Here is an 18,089-nt window from a genome sequence, read left to right as displayed (position 1 = left end):
CACACACACACACACACACACACACCTCCCACACACACACACACACACATATTCTTTCAGACTAGTAGGGAAAAGTGTTGCTTCGGCTTTAGTCAGTTTTATAGTTTCATGGGCCTTTACCTAAACCTTCTGTTATCTTGTATATCCAGGCCTTAAATGCTTTTCAATTAAAGCATCAGTCTGGAATGTTTATCGCGTTGTTTTATAACAAAGACAGTTTTCTTTTACTCCTGCGGTCACAGATTCTTTCGACATGGCTCCTATTTTTACAGATTCAATGCAAATATGGTTCAGGCACAAGGTGGTGTAGTTTTTTTGTTTTTTCAGCGTTTATTTTTAAAACTACAGGTGAACTTGTTGCTCCTGCGCTGTTTGTCTCACGAGAACAGGAGGCTTTAACCGGAAACACTCGTGGTCTTGCTCTGTTGCACCATCTATGCAAGGAGAAAGACAACTAATGTGATTAAATACAAACATATAGGATGCTATCAGACCTGACCCTGTTCCGTGCACTAAGAAAGATCTATTTTCTGTGCAAGTGGAAATGACTTCTGTCCAAATGCATGTCTGGACGATCCTATTCGTCCCTGGAGGCCGGCGGGTCGAGAGCCGCTCGTGAAATTCATTAAAGGTTTCACAGGAGGGTTGCTAGTGTGAAAGATAACAAAGCAAAGAGCCTTTTTCCTTCCTGTTTGTGTAGTTTGTTAATTAGCAATTTTTTTTTCTTGTGAACTGTGTTTGTTATGGCTTCTAGGTGAGAATGAAATTGGCTCCAAACACATTAAGCCTCATAAAGGATTCCTGGACGGCTCAGTTTACAAGAAATCATTAGACAGCTTCAGACCGACTTATATTGTGTTTATTGGTTCATTTCAAAGTTCTGAACTAAATTCACAGTCGCAAAACGAACTAGTTAATGCTTATCAATTTTTAATGAGATAAAGGCTTCTAAAAAAGTTTAACAATTGGCAAATCTATGGTGCGATTATGGTAAATTTACATTTAGATCTCGATCACGTTTTTCTGTTTTTGGTGTCAAAAACTGAAAACAAACTGATTGAAAGAAGCTTTCATTTTTAAAACCTTTGTGAGTTTGATGCTCCACTTTAATAAACTGTTGATTTTTTTAAGCAGTCTGATACAAAATGGTTGTTTATGTAAATAAAAGCCAAAGACTTTCCTGTGATTTCAGTCAAATTTACATTATTAACAAGATAAAGGTACACAGATGTCCTGGAAGTGCTGCAGAAACCAGATCCTGCGTTCGAACTGCTGATGTTCTTCTGCATGAAGTTATCAAGTGTCCCAGTTTACCGCACCTGTTTACTCCCAAAGAGAACGTCATTTAATATCACCGGGATGAGCCGCACTCTGTCCGAGTGTCTCAGGTGGCCTCGTTCGGACCAAAACATACAAACACGAGCTGCAGATTTAAACAGGTTTGTGTTTGACGCTCTGCAGTGCTTAGCAGGAATCAAGCTAAAAACAGAACTAAGCTAAACAAACATTAAGAACCAAGTCTCCTGATCAGTTGTTAGGTGATCTCTTTTTTTTTGTGTGACTTTGTAACTATCATTGCTTTTAATTTTATTTTGTTGCCTGTTTTTCTTTCCATCCTTCCATCATGGTGGAGGCAGCCAGCGTCTGCCACGTAGCTTATCAAGTCTCCCAGAGCTCGGTGTATGCTAATGTGATGCTTGTGCTGACACAAACAGTCTGTGTTCCCTGTTTGCATGGCTTAGCAGACAAAGAGTGATGCCCCCTCACCAGCTCCTGCACATGTCTGGCATTTGTTGTCTTTAAACCTCCAGCTCTCGTTCTGTAGCTCGTTTTCACATCAGTGCTTACGTTCCCAGCTCATATGCAGATGTTTCTCTGCTGATTGTTCATGAGCTGACAAAAATAAATAAATGCAAATGAATGGAGACTCTTTTTTTTGTTTTGTTTTGTTTTGTTTTATTTTGTTTTTTGTAGTGCAGCTGCTGAAATCTTATCGAGCTGCAACAATCCCCCGATCAATTGTTTTTGGCTCGGGCTTTACCTGAAAGTGACCCCGTTTGGAAAAATGAAGCCACCCTGTCGAAAATTCGGTTTGACAGGTCAAAAAAAAAAAAAAAAAAACTTACACTGTGTTTTGTTGCAAATTTTTGCTTGTTCATGCTGAGCAGCAGCTTGTGACAGGCTGGCATTTCAATACTGACCCCATAGCACCTGCATCAGCAAAAGACTGGCAACGCATCGCGCTCTGATTTTCCTCTTCGCTCATATCGCTTTCATGAAGCGGGCTGATGTATTTTATACAACAATGAATTGATATTTTTTTCCCATTCCTCAGCTGATGAGTCCTCTGAGACGCATTATGAGCCACAGAGGCAGCAACTCAAAAAATAAAAAATAAAAACACGACTATTTGAAAAGCTGAAGTTGACGTCTATTTATATATTTTTCAAATTCAGTAGTTAATAGAGAGCTGCTGTGCGCTCTTTGATTTCGAGCCTTGAATTCATTTAGAAATCTTCGCCAAAATGTTGCTGTACACAGCCGAAAGAAGTGCAGCAAACTTGAACTTTTTAATAACTTGGAAGAAAAGCCAGCGAGGAAAATAAAAGCGGTAAAGTTAGCAAACCTTGGATTATGAGTCTGAAGGTTGTTTTTGTGCCCATAAGAGAGGCCAGGCTTTGTGGTCGATGAGAGCAGCAGCTGTACTGTAATCTCGTGGCACCGAGGGCAGAAAGATCAGATAACCACAAAATGTACTCTCCTCTTCTGTTCTGTCCTCTTTTTGACTTTCGCTTCCCCCCAACCATCCTTCTTCTCACGTACCCCAGCACCAGCAGCGACACAATGATAATAAATATTTTAGACATCACCCCCCCTCTAATATATTCACATTGATTCTTTTATTCTTGCTCAATAAAGCTTTTGTCATTTTGTATTACAAATGGAGTGTGAAGCAAAGATGTGCTCGTTCTTATCAGCCTGAAAGTCACAGAAAGGGTGCAGCAAAGAAGACCAAATTAAAACCTGCCATGAAAATATGTGTTGTCTATTTATATCAAGAGGGACAATAAACATAAACAGTTGGAGGCAAAATTATGCTTTTTTACCTCCTTTACTGCGTCGTTTGGCTGCGTTTTTTTTTTCTTCTAGATAAGCAAACAGGAGTTATTCTGTTCAGAGATGGCACATCTCTTGAACCTCTTGAAACCTCTTGTTTATTTTTTTGGCCACCGGTGTGGAAAATCTCAAAAAAGACAACACTGAGCCGCCTCGGCAGATCACCCAGCTGATCAATCAGAGCAGTCCGGTCCTCTCCGGAGGTGGACTTTAAAGAAGCGAGCGCTAAAGCAGCATTTAAAACAGCCGGTGACAACACCTTCTGCAAGCAGGTGAAGAAAAAAAACAATAGTTTATTCTTTTAATATGAAAGCAAGATGATCAATTTTAGTAGAGTCTCCATAAATAAATATTTAAACCCGTAAATGTGTGTAAACATGGCTGCACCAATCCAAGTTTCTTCCTTCCGATCCGCCTCCTGGTTATTGGACACAAGTTTTTGTACAAATAACACTCGAATGAAAAAAAGAAAAACAGTTAAATCCAATTAAAGCTGTTTAGCATTCTCTCTTTTTTTGCCTCTAAGCAAAAAATGCTCTATTTCAAAAGATAATCTTTTTTTTTTTAATATTCTAGCTTAAAATATCGAAGCTAAATTCTGCATTAGACCCTCTGGCTTCATGTGACAGGACTTCACGTTGATAATTTGATTTAATTTTTACATAATTTATGGTTCATTTTCATTCTGATTTACACCCTTTACAGCAGATGTTAGCTGTTTTTAGCTGCACAATCCAAATAAACTGTCTAATAGTTTCTCACCAAGCTGTGAGGTTGAGAGAAAATTATCTAACAGACTTCAAACCAAAACAAAAAAAGGGAGAGTATTAAACTTTTGATCTCCAGGACACTTAAAGCGTAAATTGAAATGCGTGTTTCAGCGTTTCACGTCTGCTGTTTGGTGTAAAAAAAAAGACTTCATCTTGGTAGAAGTGATATTATCACTGCTGTACTTAAATTGCAGAACCTCTTCCTGAATCTGCATTTTCAAGCTAATGTAAATCTTGGGAATTGACCTGAGTTGCAATTTTATTTCATGCCATTTGCGTGTGATAATACAGGAGCTGGTTTTGAGAAAATTCTCTTCTTTTTGCCTTCATGTCAAATGGTCACAAAAAAGGTAGAGAGAGCTGCTAGAAAGGAGGAAATCTACAAATTATTCTTTTTTTATTTTCTTTATGCATTTTTTCCTCTCTACCTTTTGTCCTTTTATATTCGCCCCCGTCCATTTTTCCTTGCGCTCTCTCTTTGCCCCTGCCGACTTTTATCACTTTCTTTCCCTCTCCTCCAATTTTCTCTTTATTTCCCACTTTTCACTCCCTTATTCTCGTCCTCCTCCCTCCAGCGGTCGGCTCAGCTCTCTCTTCTTTCAGGTCCGTCAGAATGCTCTGCTGAAATCGGATCTGTCACTGTGTCTTTGGAGACAGATACAGTTTGGTTGCCAGGGGTTCCAGCTCGGCTGAAAGGCAAAACTGCAGTTTCACGAGCTCCCATTTGAGCCACGGACAAAATCCGAGCCTCTTGTGTTTGTCTGCGCATGTGTGGCATGGAGAGACCTCCTGCCTGCTGTGTTTATTGGTTCACATCCAATCAATTAGGCTGTATGTGTACGTCAGAAGGATTAAATAGCCTCGTTTGTTTTTATCATTGAGATGATTTCTAGCATTTAGATAAAACAATGATCTGACATATTTCTGTCCAAAATCAGTGCAATGGAGTCTTAAAATATTGTATTAAAATATAAAATAAAACCAAATTACAATCCTAATTCTTAAAACAGATTTTTTTTCTTCCAAAGTGGAACATAGTAAACATATCACATGATTCTTGAAATCTTTTAATGATATTATGAACTATAGATGGTTGGATATTCAAAGTCCTTCCATTTTTTTGTTATGGGACATTATTCTGAAATTGTTTCATTATGTTTGGACAGTTGTTTTTGCAGAAAGGGGAACCTCTGCCCATTTTTACTTCTGAAAGATTCAGCCTCTAAAACGCTCTGTTTATACTCAGACCTCCTACTGAACTGCTGCTAAACAACCTAATTCACTGCAAAATGCTCCTCCAGCTGTTTCTTTTTCATACCTTTTTACATTCACAGCTTTTTCTTGCTCCCATATTAACTTTTTTGAGACGCGTCGCTGCCAAAAATTGTGTCGTGAAATTCTTTCACAGTCATTTTATGTCTCACAAGATCTGGCTGAAATGGGTGCTCTGAATTTTATTTTATTTTTTTTCTCTTTAACCTTCCTGTAACTTCCTGTAGCCCCGCATCCGCATGTGTTCCTGCTTGTACTTGCATTTCTTTCCTGCTCATTGCTCTTGTGGAAAGTTGTCCTTTCAGATCGCCGCGCCATGTTTTCATTATTGTATTTTTGTTCTGTGGAATCGGTGACTGATGTTGTTTGGGGAGCGACATACAAGCGCAGAAGGTGAAGAGAGCTGATTTGTTATGATGGCTGTGATGTATTGGTATTGAACACTTGTTCTCAGAGAATGCTTTCTTGTTTGTGCGCGTTGTTGTGGGTGTTTGGAATTGAATTGGCTAAAGTGTGTGTGTGTGTGTTGTCAAAACTGTGAAGAGACGTGTCTTGTTGTCTGTTTTCATTCCTGCAGATGGATATCATCATCAGCTCGGAGCATCTTTACAGACACAAACACACATAGAAGCCGTGATCGTTTTCTCTCGTTCTCACGCCCTCTTTTCTGTTACGGTCTCATCTCTTTTATCTTTATTGCTGCATTAACTGCTGAGCTGATGATGAAGATGAATAATCTCAGTCACTTCCTGTTGATAAAACTACAAATAAAGTCTAAAGACTTTAACATCATGCTGTCACATTTTATTTTTGTGATTGTGGTACTATTTCATGTCTGCCAAACCGTGTCATTGTTGGCATTTTTCAAAGAATATATTAAAGACATCGGAGCAAATTATGTCTTACTTTCCTCTGAAAATGATCAGGTACTGGAGTGAAAATGAGTGGAAAAACTGGAAAAAAAAAAGTTGAAAGATCTTTAGAAATCCTGAAAAAATGAAAAGCCTACCATTCCTTGAAGGAATGCATATCACCCCTAACCTTTCATGCCAGAGCTTTAGAATAAGATCATTTAATGGTGAGAAATGACAGAGTTGGAGCCGTTTTGGTCAAATCCTTGAAAATAATGTTGTTATATGAGATGTCATGTTCAGAGTTTGTGTTATGAATGGCTAATACCATCAAATCTTAGCTCAATATTTAAAATGCTATAGTCTTTTTTTGTGTTGGCTAATGTGGATTAGCTGTGTTGACCATCTTGAGTTAGGTTTACTTTAAAAGTGAACCAGTTGTAGGTGTTCATTTAATGGTTATGTCGAGAGTTTCATTAAAATTTGCCCCTTGGTTCATGTGATATTTTGGTAACGGACATGCACAGGAGCACACAGACATGAGCAAAAAACATTATCATCCACCTTTCAAGATCACAAGGCCTTTGCACAGTGCTGTAGGTCTGCAGAACAATGTATGTAAATGCATTCAGTGGCTGTGCCGAGCCTTGTATTTGTGCGGAGTAAATCTGCATAGATAGGCCGTACTTGAGTGGTGATGGTGTAGAGCACAGAGAGAGCCAATCACACACTAACATCTAAACACAGGGCGTACAGAGACTTCCCCTCCCAAGGCCTTACCTTGTATAACTGCTTATTTTTCCAGCATCTGGTTTTTGTAATTTTACTGGAGTTGTGTTATATTTAGTCATAATTTTTAATTTTTAATTGCATATTTCTTTAGTTGTTTTAGGGTTGCTCCCTCACACACCTGGTCTCATTTACTAATCATCACACCTGCCCCTCATTAGTTGTTATCTTTCCAACGTTTATCCATAGTTCCTGGTTTGTTTATTTATTTTTTTTTTTTTTAATGCTAATTCTCACATTGCTGTTGTTGTCGTCCTCTTGCTTGTCTTGTTCTGCCGTATTTTCAGTTGTGGGTGGTTCTAGCGCTGCACGCAGTCTCAGATTTTGGTTTTTATGACCAACAGTATTTAGTTTTTCCCTTCAGAGCTCAGTGTTTTATTTGATGTCATTCTAATCTAATGAAAGCAGCAAACATTCTCTCAGTGAAATCATTTGTACCATCACGTTTTAAAAAAACTTGTTTGTACACAGCACATTTAAAACTATGACCGTTTGAGGCATTGGGGGAAAAACAGCAAACAACTTTCAACGTTTTGTTTCTGCTGTTTTCTGTGAGCATTCATTCGAAACTCCGTGTTTCCTAATTATGATGATGTGTTCTGGAGTAAACAGGGTTCGGACTTCTCAAGCAGCTTTTGAATTATTGTTCTGCTGCTGCTGCTGTGGTTGCTGTGATTATGAGGACAGGCATGGATGGCTTCAGCTGTGGTGTTTTTTTTCTCTTTCTCTCTCTTGGTTGTTTCCTTAATTGAGCAAAGTTACAAAGATCAGACCATATGCTACAAAAACACAGTCCTACATATATCTTATAACTGCAGGACGTTGAAATTAAACCACACTCTGCTCCCAAAGTCATTAAGGTATTTAGGTCTAAATACCCTTTTTCACACCCAGACTGTGGAATCAACTACCTCAGGACTTGTGCTCTATCACTGACCTGGTCCTTTTAATCTAATATTAAAATCTTTTTATTCAGGCAGGCTTTTAATACCTAATGGCACTCTGGGATTTTTGTATTGTTTTTATTGATTGTTTTTAACTTTTGTATCGTGAAGCACTGTTTGGCTGTTATAAAGGGCTCTATAAATAAATGCTGATTGATTGATTGATTGATTGATTGATTGATTGATTGATTGATTGATTGATTGATTGATTGATTGATTGATTGGTTGATTAAATGATTGGTTGAACACATTAGTTGCTGCCTTTGATATATCAGGGTTTTTCCCACCTTCTCTCAACAAACAGCTCTGTAATACGAGACTCTGGAATCTTTGCTACAAATCACTTAATCCTGAGATTTCTGAACTTCTGGCTACTCGACAATCTACCGAGATCTCTTGTCTCTTTACTCATTACTTCTGTTTGAGCCAAAGTAAACCTGCGCCTTGTCGTGTTCACTCCCACTCTAATATAGAATTTCAAGACTAAATTCAAGGCATTTCTGTAGCGCTCCTCATCCTTCTGTTTGTCCGCCGCCCTCCTCCCTCCAACACGGCACAAATGCTTTGAATTCATTTCTGAACTACTTTTCTCTCCAGACATCGGGTCCACCTCGTTATGTGTTTGACATCTGTGTGTATTCAGGGTTTTCATGCACTCCCACAGCTGGATGCATGCGGACCGCCTTTAATGGTGACGGACAGACGAAAGAAATTCCTGGAAGAAGGAAAGGAGATTAAAGGGGAGAAAGATGAAGACAGACGTGAACAGAGGGGCACTGATACTCTGATGGATTTAAGTGCATCTGTATGTGTGTGTGTGTGTGCCTGTTTCTGACACTTGAACATGCGCAGAAGGCCGGCCTTCAGACGCGTCAGATATCAGCTTCTGTTTAATTAGAAAAAAATGGAGGAACTCATCAGGAGCTCCATCATGAGTTTGTTTTTGTTTTTTTTCCGTCTCATGTTGAGTGAAAAAACTAACAAGTCCGACCAAGTTTCTTCTTTGCTCGTAGCTTCATTTAACGTAAAAATTAACCAGGTGGTCACTTGAGAAACATTATTAGAATATTGAAATGTGATCATAAAGTTTTTACCTGATTAAGCCACAAAGTCTTTGGATGAACTGAAACTTTGTGCGTCTAAATCATTCAAATGATTTTGGACATCTGAAGGAAAAATATTTGATGATGTCTTTAAAAACAATGATTTATCAGCTTCAGATTTTATGATTTAATTTATTTCCTCGTACTTTCTTTGCCTGTATGATGGTGTCATACAGGTAAAGACAAAAGGCAAGTTTGTGTGTTCAGTTGAAATGTTTCAGACTGTCTTCATTGCTGTAAAAAATAATGTTACCTTTCCTTTCTACATGTCCAAACTGGACAAGAAAAATATTACAAAGTTAAAGGACAGAATAGAAAAGTTTAAAGTCATTGTTAACAATATTATTTAATATTACATTAATAAAAAGATTTGGCCGCTTGTGTTTTTTATTTTATTTTTAAGAAATATTAATGAGAAACGTTTTTTAGTATTATGAAAATTAGTGTATCACAGCAGAGATTACTAATCTGATTCTGACACTTCTATCACCACTACTACAATATTTAGATTGTTAAAAACTACTTTAGTGGCTCAGTTTTGTTTTGTAGTTTTGTAGTTTGTAGGCACCACATTAAAAAAAAAAAACACTCCAACTGTTGTAGAAATTTAGATGATAGAAAGTGGAACACACATATTACATGCAACTAATCATACAGTTGTATTAAAAACAAAGTACAGGCAGAAGTTGTTTTTATTTGTCAGGACTGTATAAAAAATCACTTAGGTAAGTGCAGTCTCAGTATATTACACCATGTCATTGTTTATGTTGCAGAAACATGATCAAAATGAGAGAAAAAAAGGTGTGTGTGCAGAAAGTAAGTACTTCCTTCCTGCTTTCATAGGTTAGGTATAAATAACAGCTGGTGCTGCTAATCATTTGTAGTTGATTGACTGATCAACAGCATAAAAATCAAAGATTTTTGGCGTTTCATCGGTCTGAAACATGCAGGTTACGTGTTCGCCAACGTACTAAAGAGGAGGAAGGACATAAACGATAAATTTAGAGCAGCATATTTTGCCTCCCATCGAACCAGAAATGGTCGTGAGAGGCCATTTCCAAACAATTTGCAGTCCATCATTTCACATTGAGAAAGAATATTTACAAGTGAAAAACATTCAAGATATTTTCCAATCTTCCCGGGAGGGGAGGTCCCAGCAATTTCACCCCGAGACTGTATAATATTCTGACATATTTATAAACAAACCTGAAGCTGTACGTTACACGGTACAGGTCACAATTTATATGACAAATGATACGTTCATGATAAGTAAATAGACTGAACAAGTAAAACATGTTTTCAAAGACTGCTGGGAGAATGCTTTAGTTTAAAAAAAAGAACTCTGCAGCATATTTTAGGTTTGCAAGTCTTTATCTAAACACAGAACCTCTAAAAGTACAATAGAACCTGCTTCGGACAGACAAAGCTACGGTAAAGATATGTGCCTATAATACACACAGGCACATCCATCCCATATTCATACAGATGAGTATAAACACCTTGTACTAACTGTGAAGCACAGTGGTGGAGGGGTAATGATTTGGTGTCTTTTGTGGCTGCATCAAATCAGGGTCCAATCAGTCCAGACTTTGAGCTGATTTAAGTGCATTTAGGAGTCACTGAGAGAGCTATGCAAAAACAAACCTTTGCAAACTTACGTCAAACAAGCCAACATTTTAAAAGTATTTAAAATCATGGAGTTATTAAATTCTGCAGTCTCCATTTTTTCAATCGCTGCATTTGGGCTGTGAGTGGAAAAAATCGACCTGCTGCACTAGCATGTGTAACAACACATTATCCAATCACAAAAGAGGAGAAATCAGCTTCTCAACCCTCAGAAGATGATCTGTTAATCAGCCTGACTGGTGACGACTGAATGCAGGCCCCATAATGCAGAATTGCTCCCTAACAAGGACAGCTGAGCGTGCCCAGGTTTGAAAGTAATTAAACAGCACACAGTATTCACACAAAATCTGCATACCGGGTTGTTGATTAATCCATTCTTCAGTGTAATGTTCATTGCATCACGATGAGTGTCTCCGTGATAATCCTCTGGCAGAGAGCTCCCTGCACCGTTTTACTCCTCTCCAACTGACCACGCCAAAAACATGTTGTGTCACGTGTTTGGCTCCGGCTGCCAGAGGACACCGATTTCTCTGAGAATCATGTTCAGAGTGTGTGTGTGTGTGCGTGTGTGTCATTGTACAGCTCATAATATGTGCCAACCGGAACATAAGTTTGGCAGCTGTACGGTAGCAGAGAGACCTGTAGCTGGTCTGCCAAAAGTACTTCCTCACATACCCACAGTTTTACATGCACACAGTGCAACATCCTGGCACGTTAGTGACAATTATTCTGCTGGTCATTCAGATTTGATATCAAGTAATAGAAAGAACAGCGTGGATTAGGCCAACAACCGTATCAAGGGAAAAACACACATAAACTCAGAGTTTTGTGTTGTTGATCTGTTTCCCAAATTACTTGGAATAGTTTAATTCCACGTTGGTAAGATGGTGGTGATTTGCATAATTGCCATTTTAAGAGGCAATTTAACACTCGTTCATTTAATTAAAGCAAAATCGGGGTTGTTTAACTGAGAAAATGTAATTTTTAACCCAGAATATTCCCAATGCTTGTGTCTATCTTTGCTTAGTAATTCATTCTACCTCTTGAACTCGCCACATCTGCTTTTGAAAGAAGGAAATCACATATATTAAAGAGTTTTCTTTCAAAAAGGAGGATTTAATGTTTTAGCATTTGCTTTAGAGCGTGACCAGATATGAAGACAGAAAGCAGAATCAGCGTGAGTCATTTTGTTTATATGTGAGTCGTGTATTACTTCGGGAGGGACTTCCTGGAAACTTGACTAAAAGCACTGATGAAGTTATCTGGTGGAGTGTTATGGAAAAGATAAAATTTGTTTCTGTTTGTTAGATGGCCATATTTATTTACAGCAGGGCTCACAGTCAGAGTTAAATCAAATAAACATGAGGTAAGAAGGATGGGAGCAAAAAGCATAAAAGCAAAATAATGATCCTGAAAACTAGAAAGCGCCTGTGATCCTGCAAATGCCAGACTTGGGAAATATCTGTATTTTTTTAGATAAAGAGTGTGGAACAAGTAAACTGCAGCAAATGATAATTTCCTGTTTTGGAAAAAAAAAAATTCAAGTCTCTAAAATCAGCTGGAGATAAGACTGATTATGTCTGTGTTAATTTTATTTATGTAGCACATTTAAAACAACTGAGGTTGACCAAAGTGCTTAACAATTAAGCCAAATAACAATTCAACTAACTCAAATATGAGATCAAATAAAAACAGGAATAAAAGAAGAATAAAATAAACATATAAAAGCACAACAAAATCAGACAAGATCAATTAGAATCTTATATTCAGTTTAAATCAATAACCAAAATATAAATAGTGGTCTTAAGCAATGGTTAAACGTCTCTTTAGTTTGAGCTGTGCGTATATTAAAAGATAAACTGTTCCAAAAGTTTGAAACATCCTCTGCAAATGTCTGATCACCTTTATATTTTAATCTGGAGCTTGGGACACCTAGGAGAAGCTGGCTGGTGGACCGGAGTGCTTTTCCTGCATCTGTATATGTTAAAAAGATTAGTTAAAAATAATGAGACAAGACCAAGACTTTTTTACCATTGAGAAAGTATCAGGATTTGACATTAAGATCAGCATTTTAAAACACTAAAAATTCCTCACAGATTGATATTTTTATAAAACAGTGGCTCACATATGGCTCTTTAAGGTACTTTCCGGTATGTATCTGCGATGCTGAGAAATTACAGTAAAAATGTCAGAGTTTCACCCTTTGACCTGAACTAAAATCTTTTTTTTCTCAGGGTAAATATCTTATATATTAGGTCTTAATCTGACTGAGATAATGAATCAGCTTGATGACACAAGAGAATCAAAGGTAGATGTGATGTGTTGACTCAAAACAGCAACAAGAGCCTTGTTTTTATTTGTGCAGATCTTGTTTCTGATCACGATATTGTAAATTTTAGTAGAAAGATCAATAGTAATGTAGGAGCTACAGTAGTTGCTGCAGTGGAGTGAAAGACCGGTATCACTTGATTGATGTGTTGCCATGGTGTTTGGCTCAGGACCTCTCTGTTCTTTCCCCCCTTCACTTCTCTGCATGTTCCTCACCCATTTCATTATCTGTCCTTCTGTTTTTGTGAGGGGGGAGTTTGCCTGCTTTTCTTGTCCAAGTGTAACCTACAGTAACTAACACAGTATCACATGTATTCTATGCACTTAATCTTTATTTTCTAGTTCCTTTTTGTTTCGCACATCCTGCCAGGACGTGTGTTCTCCATCTGTTTCATGCGCCCAGCCTCTTCTGTCTCGGAGCGAAAACACAAACGAACATACTGTGCTTGTGGATTTTTGCCATTAAGTGCTTTTTTTTGCCTCGCCTGTTTGTGTAATGATCTGTAACATCGGCACTGAGTTGTAGCGCTCTAATAAATGCTGATAAGAGTATTGTTTCTCGGCGTAGGGAACGACGCGATCAAATAATTTTCTGGAATCAGTGCTCTTATCTCCTCGTACTGTAATTACTTTGATCGGCCTGCTTAAAATTCACGCTCATTAATGAAGGCTCTTGTTACGGCTTGTTTATGGGCTCACGTGTTGTTTGTCTTGCATCTTGCCAGAAAACATTTCCTGATGATCAGAGATTGTTGCTCAACTAATTTTCAGCTGCAAAGGAAACCTGCAGAGAAACGTCTGTGGTGAAACTTCAATCTTTGAACTAAAGCTGAATGTAATTATACATTAATTCTAATAAAGGACAAAACAAGAGTCTAGATTATTTCCCTCATGGCTCACACATGTTTACATATTCTTATAATATACAGAATGTGTACAATAAACAGTATCCAGTGACATGCAGTGGGATTCATGGGGTGGTTAGGCACTGATTCTGTCAGATTTATAAGCCTACCTTACAAAAAGACTCATATTTTCTGTCATAAACACTTATTTAAAAAGTCTCAGTGCGTCATTTCAGCAGGCAATTTACAGAGCTGCAAACACTCCAAGTTTCAATTTTAATTTCAGCACGTTTAATTAGAGCATTTTCAATTTAAAGAGAGGGAGGCTGGAGAGCGCAGCCAGGAGATAGATGTGGTTTTCTGTGCGAGCGAGAGGCTTGCTCATAAGCATAACATATTCACTTCGAAACTCTGGTATTTGAAGTCGCCCAGATAATTTTATACAAAAATAATTTCTGCAATGGTTTAGCCAGCATGGCTGTATTGTAAATGCATTATCTGGTATCTGGGCCAACATGGAGGAGGCCCTGTGACGACAGCAGAAGAAGAAGAATCCGTGGTGGACTCACAGGCTCCCTCTTCAGTGAGGCAGAGGTACTGCCTGCCTGTGTATGTAATAAACATGTGAAATATGATCTCTTTGAGAGAAAATGAGAACATATAATAGAATACATGCATCTACAAACAATATGTTGGTGACCAAGAGGGAAAAATCAAAACATGTTCACGGGAACCGGCCCAAGTTGTTTGAACAGGAAGTAGGCTAATTCAGCAATTTTGACATTAAAATATTGGAATCAGACCGGAATTACACTTATAGCACAAACTGGATATTCAACAAATAAGAATATTTGCTTTATTTTACAATTTGTTTTCTTTTTCAATTTTAATGATGCCTCATCTGACTGCACTTTATTGCAAATACTGTGCAATAAACTAAGTGAAATGTTTAGTATCGTACTGTAGGTGAATTATTTATTCTCCCAATAAAACTTAAGCACATACAGTTCAACAGGCAGAGTTTTGTGCAAGAACTGACCCGTTTTACACGATCTTCAAAAAGAAACAAAAAGACATTACTCCTGTTTTCCTTTTTGGAGTTTCTTTTCTTATTTTCCAGCAGCTACAACACAGCAGTAAAGCTATCAGTCTGTGGATGTTGCAGCCTTCTCTCTCTCTCCCTGTTTGCTCTCACTGTTGGTGAGCTCTGAATAAACTTCTGGTAACCTTTTTATCTGGTGCACGCTCTCGGTGTTACGTGTATGGAAGCATGTGCATGTCAAGGAGATTCTTAGATGGCAGTAATCCCTTGAGCCAGTGAACATATGAACACACACACACACACACACACAAAACCAGAATTGAAAATAGCCTTTGCAACAAACAATTTTCTCAATCCGCCATAATGACTAGGAGGAGGATAGTAACCAGAGGAACAAAGGATAACGACAAACAAAATCAAAGGAACTGAAGTTTGTTTGTCTTCTCCTCCCTTTTCCAGTGCATTTTGCCTGCCCTCAAGCACTACACAATTTTTTCTACTTTTTCATCCAACTGGGAAGAACAGCAATTATGATCCAGACTTTGGTAGAAGCACTTGTAAATGATTGAAAGAGAAGAGGCTGAGCGAGTGGACAGGCTAATAAGATTCAGAGAGCTGAAAGTCTCTGTTGTTAGCTTGTGTCAGTAGCAGCAAGAGGAGGAACACTTTCTCACTCCTTTTTTTTGTTATTATTCTTTTCATACTCGTTTCTCTCTTTTCACCATCTTTCTTGAACTTTTATTTTCCACTCTTTCTAAGGAACTTAACTCAATTATAAACCCAGAGACTCTCAGAACTCTGACCTTGGCACTGCCTCAGCTGTCGCTGAAGTACACGAAGTCTCAAAAACTCACAGAGCAGGGCCGCTGATTAACAACCGGCCTGTCGCGTGGTTTTTGCACGCTCAGATGGACCAAACAGTGACTCTTCGAGGACATCGCAAGTCATAGTGTTGTGTGCATGAGCTCTGCTTTTAGAGAAAGAGGAGAAAGCTGCCTGACAGGCTGCTAAATGCATTTATACTTTTTATTTGGCGGTCTGTGCGTGCAGATCTAATAGTAGAAGGAAATCATAAGAGATGACGATTGCACACAGCTCCACCTGATTTCCTTTTCGTCCGAATAGGATTGAAGAAGGCTCAGAGTCTTCCTCCTAAATGCTGTCCACCAATGAACACCCAAACAAAGAGTGTTCCTGTTGGCATGATCTGTCCAATTAACATGCACTCCACCGTCCACACACTAAGCCTTTTACTCCTGCTACAATTGATAAACATTACCACAAAGCCTGCCAACGCAGAATTTCAAACAAGACCTTACCTTGATAGATTTAAATGAATCTGAGGAGTAATTTGGATCTTTATGGGTCTCAGCAGAGTGGATCTGTCTGAAGCGGTATTTTTGTGGAGCTCGGGAACACCTGACAGTTGCACAAAGGGAGGGCGAGGTGTGAGGGCGGTGTGTGTAATAATTTATCGATCGTTACCCTTTGATATGAGTTATGTGGCGAGAAGGGCAGAACAAATCAACAACACGAGACGGGAGGAAGGAAACGGAAGAAAGGGAAAAAGAAAGTCTGAATGGGTGCCAGATCACACAGAGAAGCAACAAAACGCCGGAGTGCTTCCATTTTTACCCATTCTTTGGCATTTTAAAATCAAGTTTGACCCTGGTTGAATCATAGCCTTTAACAGCGCTGCTAGCTCTTTGTTTGTGTGTGTGTGTGTGTGTGTGTGTGTGTGTATGTTTGTTTAAAGTAGTCACTGCCTCAGGTGTGCTCACACTTTATTGTGTCAGTACATGTGCAGCTAACCTCATAGCTCTGAGATTTAGCTCGTTATTATTGTGAGGGTGGGTGCATTTGGTGTGTGTGTGTGTGTGTGTGTATAGGTGCGTGTGTGTGTGTGTGTGTAAATTACTGTGAATATTTGCAGACAAAGCAGTGATGTATCCCCCAGTGCAGTGGGTGTCCTAGATAAAGCGATAAAGCAGCGTGATTTCATAATGTATTTCTGTAATATCACCACATACTGTATACAGCACATTACTTGTGTGTGTGTGTGTGTGTGTGTTAGATGATTGAACTGCAATCAATATACTTTTTTTTTCATTTATTTCCTTCCTCTATTAACATTAGAATAATTCTTCACTCCTATCTTCTTCATCTACACACTCCAGCGTGTAAATGTTTTCTGTATCTGCTGTGTGCACAAAAAGTGCTCTGTTTTTGTATCATTTTATGTTGTCTTTGTGTTATCAGAGTAACACAGTTATTTCCAGTATTTGTTTTAAAGGTTTCCTGTTCCAATGCAGCAGTGGGTTGTGTGATTTATCTGTATCTAGGGTTAGCTTTCAGAAATTGAATAAAGGAACAAGCTGGGGTGGGGGAGTGTGGCAGATTTCAGCGTCCTCAGCAGCTTTATGTGATGTGAAAGACTGCATGCAGAAGTCAGTGGAAAGGGGTTTTTACTTATACATATTAAAGTTGCTGCACTTTCCTTGATGACATTAGTGTCTTCTCTAAAGGGACACACAAGCTTTATTGATGAAATCACACCCTCACAGATAAAATTCCCCATATAGTTTTAACTGATTAAGATCAATTCATGTTTTATTTTTTTCCGAGTTAAATTATTCCCTGTGAGTTCGCTAGTTGGTTCGTGGTTTGATAAGATAGAAAAAAAAACCACAACCCTGGAATAATGGATGACATTTTGAGAGCTCAGAGTCTGATTTGTAAACATGAGGGTCATGGTTGCAGGGGTCTGATTGGAGCCGCGGTTCTCTCTTGTACATTTTAATCATACTGGCTCTCGAAGCGAGAGGAATATATATTTATTGTCCAGTTACGCTTTGTTGAAACTATTTACAAAGACACACATGCATAGTAAGCATTTGATCGCTCAAAACTTTAATGAATGATGAATTGATTTGTTCAGATAAAACATACGCAGAGACTTTATGTTTGATAAGAATAATTATATTTTTTGTTGTGTTTATACTGACTCACTTCAAAGGTTGGTTTTTTTGTAGCATTATGTTTTCCACAGCCTATGCATTCTATTAAAGGCTGCATTATGCAAAACATATCCCTGGAAACTATTATTTCTTGTACAGATTTCCTTTGTTGTTTCTTTATTTTTTTTCTTAGTGGGGCGTTTGCTGATTGAGTTCAGTTCCCAGATGACGATGGAGCGAGTGCAGAAAGAAAACCCGAACGTCACGGAGGGAGGCCGGTACACCCCCCCAGACTGCCGGCCAAGGTGGAAGGTCTGTGAACTCATCTTTGTACATTTTACACAAACACTCGCTCACTGAAGACCATTTCTGCTAATGCACATCAAACAGAAAAGGATAAATAATGGATAATATCATCTAACGTCTTGGAGAAAGTTGAAACCGA

At 38.4% G+C, this 18,089-nt stretch overlaps 1 protein-coding gene across 2 annotated transcripts in view; it reads left to right on the top strand.

The window, feature by feature from the left end:
• Positions 1-18,089, top strand: part of b4galt2 (UDP-Gal:betaGlcNAc beta 1,4- galactosyltransferase, polypeptide 2) — a 139,757-nt gene that overhangs the window by 49,584 nt on the left and 72,084 nt on the right. For both annotated transcript variants that reach the window (XM_017426053.3, XM_017426052.3), the window contains exon 3: positions 17,838-17,956. In XM_017426053.3, coding sequence (XP_017281542.1) covers positions 17,838-17,956 — 119 coding nt within the window. The remainder of the gene's footprint in view (positions 1-17,837; positions 17,957-18,089) is intronic.

The sequence above is a fragment of the Kryptolebias marmoratus genome, linkage group LG20, assembly GCF_001649575.2.
Source record: "Kryptolebias marmoratus isolate JLee-2015 linkage group LG20, ASM164957v2, whole genome shotgun sequence".
In the NCBI taxonomy this organism is placed as follows: Eukaryota; Metazoa; Chordata; class Actinopteri; order Cyprinodontiformes; family Rivulidae; genus Kryptolebias; species Kryptolebias marmoratus.
This window is presented reverse-complemented; position numbering and strand designations above follow the sequence as displayed.